At 56.6% G+C, this 9139-nt stretch overlaps 1 protein-coding gene across 1 annotated transcript in view; it reads left to right on the forward strand.

The window, feature by feature from the left end:
• CUNH6orf132 (chromosome unknown C6orf132 homolog) overlaps positions 1 to 8424 on the forward strand; it is a 31322-nt gene extending 22898 nt beyond the window's left edge. Inside the window, 4 exon segments of the mRNA XM_032410084.1 lie at positions 1948 to 2023; positions 4570 to 5057; positions 5059 to 7640; positions 8293 to 8424. Of these exon segments, the coding sequence (XP_032265975.1) occupies positions 1948 to 2023; positions 4570 to 5057; positions 5059 to 7640; positions 8293 to 8410 (3264 nt within the window). The 3' untranslated portion in view covers positions 8411 to 8424.
• Positions 8425 to 9139: the final 715 nt, after the last annotated feature.

Below are 9139 nucleotides of genomic sequence, written 5' to 3' on the forward strand. Positions count from 1 at the left end.
ACTGCCCTAGAATAGGTAAATTCTATTTTTATCACCACCTCATAGGCAGGGAAGCTGAGACACAGAGAGCTTAAGCAACCAGCACAGTCCTACAGCTAGGAGGTGGCAGATCTGGAATTCAAATCCAGGCAGTCTGGCTCCAAAGACAGTGCCCTTAGCCCCTTCACCTCTACCGTCCTCCTGGAGGGGCTCAGCTAATCCTTGAAGGATGAGAGATTTCAGAGAGGCGAAATACCGAGAAATGTGAGCACCACAGGCCCGGGGGTGGTAGTACTGGTTGTGTGACCAGAGACAACTTACCAAATATTTCTGAGCCTCAGCGTCCTCATCTGGTAAATGGGGATAACATCTTCATAGAGTGGTGTGACGGAGATCATGTGTTTAGAGCATAGAGCAAGGGGTATTGTTGTTAGAAATAGAGGGTGGGAAGAGGGGCACAGCCTGACCAACACGCAGCCTCAGGGATGAACACGAACTCCATGTATGGGTTGGAAGGATAGGGGAGAGGGGGATGGTCAAGCTCGAATGCGGGATGGGTCTATCAGGTTGAGTAGGAAATAAAAGCTGGCTGGGACGTATGAGGCCAGAGTGCTGAGGACCTTGAAAGCGACCATAAAATGCACCACAGCGCTTCAAAACACAGGTGTGTGGACTTTGTTGATGTATGGAAATGTGTATTTGGGAAAAAAAATAGAATGCAAAATAGTATGTACAAACTGACAGCTGAATAAACACATGGTTTGTGAGGCTGAAGATCAGAAGGGCACCTGCAGTGCTACAAATCTATTCCAGTTCACCACTTTTAATTTATTTATTTCTCTGTAAATACTTAATGAAAACCAGGAGCGAACAGGAGGTCAGGCTGAAGAATTTGGCTTTTAACTTGTGGACGTGCACGGGGGAGCAAGCCCCTTTTGTTGTTTTATTTTAATTGAGATATAATTCATAGGCAGTCGACTCTCATTATTTGCGGATTTTGTATTTGCAGATTCACCTACTCGCTAAAATTTATTTGTCACCCCCCAAAGCAATACTCCAGACACTTTGGACATATGCAGAGCTGTGAAAAATTTGAGTCCCCTGATGCACACGGTCCCAGCTGAGATCAAACAAGACACTTTGCCTTCTTGCTTCAGTTCTCAGACTGTAAATAAGTGTTCTTTGCTCTTTAGTGCCATGTTTTTTTTTTTTAATTTCTTTGCTTTTTGTTGGTGATTTCACTGTTTAAAATGGCCCCCAAGCATAGTGCTGATGTGCTAACATCCCTAAGTGCAAGAAGGCTGTGATGTGCCTTACAGAAAAAAATAGGTATGTTAGATAAGCTTCGTTCAGGCCTGAGATATAGTGCTGTTGGCCATGAGTTCAATGTCAGCGTGTCAAGAATATATTAAATAAGGTGTCTTTAAACAGAAACATGCATAAAATAAAGTTCTGTATTGACCAGTTGATGAAAATGCTTTGACTGAAGTTTGCAGGAACCTAATCCTGTACTTCTCTTGGTGCATTGATTTCACATTTTCCAATTCAGTGTTCGAAGCAACTTTACAGACCATAACTACTGCAAATAACAAGACTCACCTGTACATAAAATTCACCCTTTGAAGGATTTATTTATTTATTTGAGGGGGGAGGGGCAGAGGGACAGGGAGAAAGAGAACCCCAGGCAGGCTCCATGCCCAGCCTGGAGCCCAACACAGGGCTTGATCCCAAGACCCTGAGATCATGACCTGAGCTGAAATCAAGAGTCGGACACTCAACCTACTAAGCCACCCAGGCGCCCCAAAATTCACCCTTTTAAATTAGCCCTTTTGTATTTTAGTATATTCATAAGGTTATACAAACCCTCACCATCACTGCTGATTTTTGAGCAGTAAACTGACCTCCTAGAGCAGCAATCTAAGAATTGTCTGTCTTTCCCTGTTCCCTGCTCTCTCTGCCCTCTTTCAGAATGCCCAGGAGAACCATGGACTGGCTGTGCCCACCCCCTCTGTGCCAGGAGACTTTGTGGACAAAGAAGTGACAGGTAAGAGGGCCCTGGGCTTGGGGCTCGTCCATCTTTCTTTCCTCCTTTGGCCCAAGCATCCAGCCCACTGCCACAGCTGGTGATAAAGCGGGAGTCCCCGGGCCTTTTGGCTACTGGCTGCAGTGGGTGGGAGTTGAAGAGAGTCAAGGCTGGCTAAGGCCCACTTCCAGTGGGGGAAGGATGGTGAGGGCCAAGGCCAGAGCAGGGATAAGGGCAGCATGAAGCAGTGGAAAGAACCCTGGAGTCAGACAGACCTGGCTTTCAGTCCCAGCTCCCCTACAGATTAGCTTTGCTCCCTTGGGCAAATCACTTAACCCCTGGCACCTCTGTATCTGCAAATGAGCTGGGGCCAACACAGTTCCAGTTCTGGGGGAGTAAATGAAATACGGGATGGGACGTTAGTCACTTCTTGTCATACTTCTGCTCAAAAGGTGCCAGTGACTTCCTGTGTCGCTCATAGCAAAGGCTCTTGCCAGGAGTGCTAGAATCTGGCCTCACCTGGGCTCGCGTCCTGCTTTCTCTCCCTGTCTCACACTGCCCCGGCCATCCCGGTAACCTTGTTGCCCTTCAATACCAGGCACACTTCCACCCCAGGGTCTTTGCATTGCTGTTCGCCCTGCCTCAGCTGCTCTTGCCCTATACGTAGGTACAGCTCTCTCCCTCCCTCACTCCCTCTTTGCTCAGCTGTCACCTTCTCAGTGATGTCTTCTCTAACCACCCTATTCAGATCGTACCCCCAGCACCCCTCCTGGCTGTATTCCACATATTACTCATCAGCTAATGTGGTACTAGTTTACGGATGTACTATGTTCGTTGTTTGTCTCATTGTCCCTTTAAAACATAAGCTCCAGGAGGGCCAGCATTTTGACTATTTTTGTTTCGTTTTCACTGCTGTATTACAGCTCCTAATACTTGGGTGCTTTTTTCTTTTTAAAGATATTTTATTTATTTGAGAGAGAGAGAGAGAGAAAGCATGAGAGTGAGCACAAGCAGGGGGAGTGGGAGAGGGAGAAGCGGGCTCTCCGCTGAGCAAGGAGCCGGATGTGGGACTCCATCCCAGGACCCCGGGATCATGACCTGAGCCGAAGGCAGATGCTTAACGACTGAGCCACCCAGACGCCCCAACATTTGGGTGCTTAATGAATGTTAGTTTTTTCTCCTCCCCACCCCCAGTATGTTTTTTGTCTTGAAGTCAGACAGCTGGGAGGAGCCTTCAGAGCTCACATTCCCCGGGTTTGTTATGCTCTGTGCTAGAAACTGAGAGGCAGGGAAGCAGAGGACGGGTGCCCCTAAGAGAGAAATAACAGGGCATCCTGGCAGTCTGCAGACTCTGGGGGGGACTGGGGTCCAGGTCCAAGAAGGGAGGGGTGTGAGCTGCTGGGACCAGAGGTGCTCAGCATCTCTTAGCGCCTGGGTGTTCAGGTCACCTTCTTTCTACACACCCCGCCCCCATTCCATCCCGCAGTCCAGCATCTGTTCCAGAAGCTCTCTGTGAGATGGGAGCCTGGGTTCTTGGTAGATTCGGGGGCTTTGGAAAGCAGGAGCTGCTCGTGCATCCTGCTCCCTCCTACGGGTCTTTCACCTGAACTTCCTACTGAGAAGGTCTCCAGGCCCCTGGCCCTGATCCCTGACTTCCCGTTCTTCTCCCACTTTCTCTGTCTCACAATCTGAAAGGTTAAGTGCAGTTGGTAACAATCAAAGGGGTCACCGGTCCTTAAGTGCCTACTATGGGCCTAGCACCATGATCAGCCCTTTATGTGTCTTTACGTGAATTCTCTCACGAATCCTCACAACAGCTTTATGTGGTAAGCACTGGCGTTATGCCCACTTTACAGATGATGAAACAGAGGCTCAGCAAGGTTAACTAGTGTGTCTGAGGTCACACATCTGAGTAAGTGGTAGAGCTGGGATTTGAACCCTGGCCTTCCTGGCTTTGTATCAGCCAAGGCCCCCATGAGAAACAGATGGCAACTCAAAGGGGATAACCAAAGCATTTAATAAAGGGATGACATGACATACAGCTGTGTGAGCAGGGTTCGGGGACTGAAGTGGATGGTGATGCCCCAGAGGCCGAAGGAGCAGTGGGGAGCTACTCCTATCTCTGAGCTGTCAGACAGGGGCTAACCTGACAGAAAAGCAGCCCTTGCTGACTGTGGCCCATCAGGAAGGGAGCGGGGGTTCAATGCCCTGGCCTCTCTGTCCCCACCCTCTGATCTGCCAGCAGCGTCCATCAGCTCAGCCCACCTGTAGCCAGAGGATAAGGGAGTCCCCGCACACAGCAGGGCAGAGAAGAGTGAGGCAGACAGAGAATATTCAGTCCGGGCTCCAGGGGCTGTGCCCAGGATAAGCAGGGGCCCCTCCCTAAAAAGGAGAGGCTCACCCCCAGGACAGCTCAGGAGACTGGAGACATTGCTGCTCCCTCACCTGGTGTTCAGGAGGAAAGGCATGAAACTGGCCAGTTACTCTCTTGGGTGCCGCCCCGAAGAGATGGGCAAGGCTGGTTGGCTTCATTGCCCCCCTTTTCTTTGCTTCTCCCTTCTTTTCAGGTACCAGCTCACTAGTCAACGGCAGCCTCCGACTGTACAGCTCTGTGGGTGACCTGAGGCCTAGGCACTACGGGCAGGACCCACTCATCCCCCCACCGCCCCCAGGCCCAGCCCCGGGGCCACCCCTGGACACTTCACAACCTCGAGAGGAGTCCCCACCGCCTCCACCTTCCATGGCGCCCCCACCGCCTCCCCTGCTGCTGGAACCCCCATCCCCACCCAGCACGGCCCCACCTCTGCCCCCAGTACTGGGGGCTCCAGCCCCTGTCTCCACCCTTTCCTCCCCATCGACGCCCACCCCTCCTGACTTCATTCCTCCTGCCCCACCCTTGGCCTCTCTAGCCCCACCCCCACCCCCTCTGCCAGCCCCAGCACTCCCAGCATCTCCTCAGACAACAGGGACTGGCCTCTTTCCCCCTGGGGGTGTCACCAAGTGGAAATCGGAAGTAGCACTGAATGGCAGGCAGCCAGAGACCCCCAGAACCAGCCCCCCCCCAGAGCCCAGCTGAGCCAAAGGGGAGTCTTCTGGGACCTAAGCCAGACCCCCACCTCACTTTCCCGCGCTCATTCAAGGTGCCTCCCCCGACCCCAGTCAGGACTTCATCCATCCCAGCTCAGGAAGCACAGGGGACTCCTCTAGAGGAAGAAGGGGCCACCAAGAAAGCTCCCAATCGACTCCCACTGCCTCCCAGCTTCCACATCCGCCCTGCGTCCCAGGTCTACCCGGACAGGGCCCCTGAGCCAGACCACCCAGGGGAGCTCAGGGCTGCAGCACCAGCCAGCCCCACGCTGGGCCAGTCCCAGTCCTGGACTAAGGAACATGCTGAGACGCCACCGCCAGCCCCTCCCTTGGCCCCTCCCGCACCCCCGCACCCCCCCCCAGCACCGCCCCTCCCCCCAGCTGCCCCTCCTTTACCTTCTGCTAAGAAGGTAGCTCCTCCACCTTCTGGGTTTGCCAAAAGCCGCAAATCCAGCTCCCCTGCTCCCAAACCCAAACCGACCCCCCCCAGCCCAGAGGACACAGCCTCTTCAGCGCCTGTGGACTGGAGGGATCCCAGCCAGATGGAAAAGCTGCGGAGTGAGCTGGCAGCCTATCTCTGTGGCTCCAGGAGGGAGGACCGATTCCTCAGTCACAGGGCAGGCTCAACGGTGGCCTCTGAGGAAAAGGAGGGCAAGAAGGACCCCAGCCTGCCAGAGGAAGAGGCTCCTCCAAGCCTGCCAGAGCAGGAGACCCTTCCAAGTGTTCCTGAGAAGAGTCCCTGCAGCCTGCCCGACAAGGGGGCTGCCACCAGCCTGACCCTCCCTCCTGTGGACTACCTCCCCCAAGATGCCCCAACTCCCAGTGTCCGGCAGATCCGCAGTGAGCTGGAGGCCCGGTTCTCCTCGTCAGCAGAGAAGGAAGCCAAGCCCAGCGTAGGGTTTCTGCCTCCCAAACCTCGGCTAGAAGGGGGAAGAATCTTTGAAAACAGGGGGGATAATGGCAACTTCTCTAAGCCTGTGGCCAAGAATCTGCCCCCTCTATCCACCACCCCTCTGCCAACCACACCACTTCAGTCCAAGGCCGTGCCTGGGCCAGCCACACCACCCAAGGCCACTCCTGGGCCAGCCCTACCACCCAAGGCCACACCGGGGCCAGCCCTACCACCCAAGCCCACTCCTGGGCCAGCCACACCACCTAATGCTGTGCCCGGGCCCGCCATACCATCTGCAGCCATAACTGAGCCCACCACATCATCCCCGCTGATAGAGAAGAACCCAGTCCCAGCTGGGCAGTGGGAGAAGCCCAAACCTCAAGAACTTACAGTGCCCCGCCAGATAGAGGCAGAAGGGCGCCCCACAGAGCCCAGTAAGCCGCCTACCCTGGGATCCGTCTCAGCTCCAGCCCTCCCACCAAAGAGATCTCCTGGCGGAGAAGAGGTGACATTTCTCTACACGCTCTGTCGCAGCCAGAAAAGCCCCAGCCAAGAGGTTGCTGCTGGGACGGCACCGCGGGCCACAGGTTCAGCCATAGGGTCAGGGGAACCTGCGGAGGTGAAGGAGCCCCAGGGGCAGCCAGCCAAACCCCCCACCTCAGCCCAGCCTGCCGATGAACTCCTCAGGCATCCGGTGACTGGGGAGGTGGTGCAGCCAGGCTCCCCGATGGCCCTGCTCCTTGCAGCCAGGCAGAGGGCCCAGAAGGGAAGGCCAGGAGGGCTGGCCCTGGGCCGGTCCTCCCTGCCAGGGAGCCTCCGTGGCCACAGCAGCCAGCCCCAAGCAGGCTCTGACAGCATCTTCCACAATGAGGGCCGGCCCAACTCCTTCACTGTGGTCCCCAAGTTACCCAAGGAGGCTGAGAAGGACGCCCAGCTGGCCTCTTCGGCACAGCCCACCATACCCAGTCAGTGGAAGCCCCAGCCCCCGGGAGACCCGGAGGGCACGGAGCCAAGCCTCAGGCACAACGGGACAAAGGCGGAGCCTCAGGCCCCTGTGGCCTGGGAAAGGCCGGCATCCTCCAACCTCCCCCGGGGCCGCCTGTTGCCCAAATCCTTCTCGTCCCCTCCTTCTCCTTCCTGCAAGAGGGACGACGACGACGACGATGACGACGAGGGGGAGTTCCACTTTGAGGTCATCCCGCCGCCGCCAGAGTTCAGCAACGACCCTGAGCCCCCCGCCCCGACCCTCCAGTATCTGGGGCGCCGGGGATCCCCTCCCCGGAACAACTTCCCAGACTTGGGGCAGCCCTCAGCGCCTCGTGGCTTCTCGCGCTTTCCGGCCGGCGCCCTCCACGCCAGGGCCGGGGGCCTGGAGCGCTTCTCGGGCGGGGGCCGCTCGCTCATCAAGAAGCGCCTGTACGTCGGGGAGCCCCACCGCAGCCCCGGGCAGCCCCGCGGCGGCACCGGCCGCAGCCTGAGCTCCCCCAACTGCTTTGGGCCGCCGCCGGGAGGCCCGGAAATGCGGCGCGTCAACTCGGCGGGCCGCGCGCTCCCCGGAGGCCTGCACGCGCGGAGGCTGTCCATGGAGGGCGCCGCCCGCGGGGAGGCCAAGTTCAAGGCGCCCGGCGGCGACTATGGCTTCGCCCCCGCGGCCGGCAGGTGAGCTGGGGGCGGGGCGAGGAACGCAGCCCGGGGTGGGAAGCCAGGTGAGTGGAGGCCCGGCCCTCGGGACCCCAGAGGAGCCCACCAGTCCGGGGACGTTGGGTTTTCGCTCTTCTGGCTCTCTGGGCAGAGAAAGGGACGCGCGAGGCGCACTTAACCTGGAAAGAGCGCTGTTGGCGGTTGCCTGACCTGCTTATTTCCCACCATCTCCCTTGTTCTCTCTTTCCCTACCCTCCTGCTTTCCCCACCAGCTTCCCCTCTTCTACCTCCTCTTTCCCACTCTCTAGAGACTCAGGGCTTCAGGCTAAGAGTGGTGTGGAGGGGAGACCTGAGTGGCCCTTGTGTGCCTATGGTGATTGCCCAGCGACACAGAGAAGGATCCAGACCCAGGCTAGGAGTGAAGAGTTCCGAACAGAAGGGTATTAGGCACTATTCTGTGGCCAGCCAAGCCTAGCTGGGAGGAGGAGCCCTGTGTCTTGAATCAGTGCTGGTCCACCCAGGTCCCACCCTGTCCACCGGGGCTTGTGTGGGCAGATACCACAGCGCTGAGCTACACATCTTTTCCTCTTGTGCCCTGAGGGAGGTGGGAGGGCTGTTGGTTAACTAGCTGCAAATATTAACCACCCTCTCTCCTGCTCCCTCATCCCAGGTCTCCCCACAGCACCCCCCACTATGGAAGCCCCATCAACACATTCACCGTGAGGCCTGGGACCCGCCATCCCATCTCCTATGCCTACTCGGGGAACCACCGGAAAGCCCCGTCCTGAACCCCGGGTGTTCTCAGCTCTACTCCAAGGGGTCAGATCTGGGCACTTGTTTTTGTGGGGGTGGGAGGGATGCGGCAGGTGTTAGGCGTCCTGACTTAAACATGGAAGAGTCTTTGTTACCCAAACACAGACAGATGACGAGTGAGAAGTGGTGGAAAGATCAAGAGTGGGCTTCTGTTTCCCAAAGCACTGGGGTGGCTGTGGACAAGGGGAGGGGGAAATAGGGAGGAGAGGAGGAGCCTTGAAGGGCCTGGAGCCTGAGTTTCCCCTAGCTGGTACTGTTTGCTTTAGCAAGACTTACTTAAAGCAGTTTTACAAGCATGGCCTACTGAGCAGGTTCTAAAAGCAAGGGGCGGGGTGCTAACTCTGAGTCCATCTCCATGGCTATGATCGGCTGTCTGGTGCTCCCGAAGGCCTGAGGCCCAGCTCCATCTGGGTAGGGGTGCAGGGAACTACAGGTTGATCTCTGTAGCCTCCACCAATCCACCATTTGCCAACCTAAGAGCTGATTCCTGGGGTACCTAGCATAGAAGGCACATTGAGGTGGGACCAGGACATAGGCATGGACAACGTGTGGAGAAGGTGCTGGAACAGAGTTCTTTGCATCGGCCAAAGGTGGGGATGGGGAGGGTCGATGGTTCAGTTGCCCTGGCCCTGGCCCTTACCTACCTCAGCTGCCGGGAAGCCTAGGGAGAGAAGACTTGGCAAGTACGGGATGGGACACAGAGG

This window comes from Phoca vitulina, unplaced genomic scaffold (genome assembly GCF_004348235.1).
Source record: "Phoca vitulina isolate PV1807 unplaced genomic scaffold, GSC_HSeal_1.0 scaffold11, whole genome shotgun sequence".
NCBI classification, from domain to species: Eukaryota; Metazoa; Chordata; class Mammalia; order Carnivora; family Phocidae; genus Phoca; species Phoca vitulina.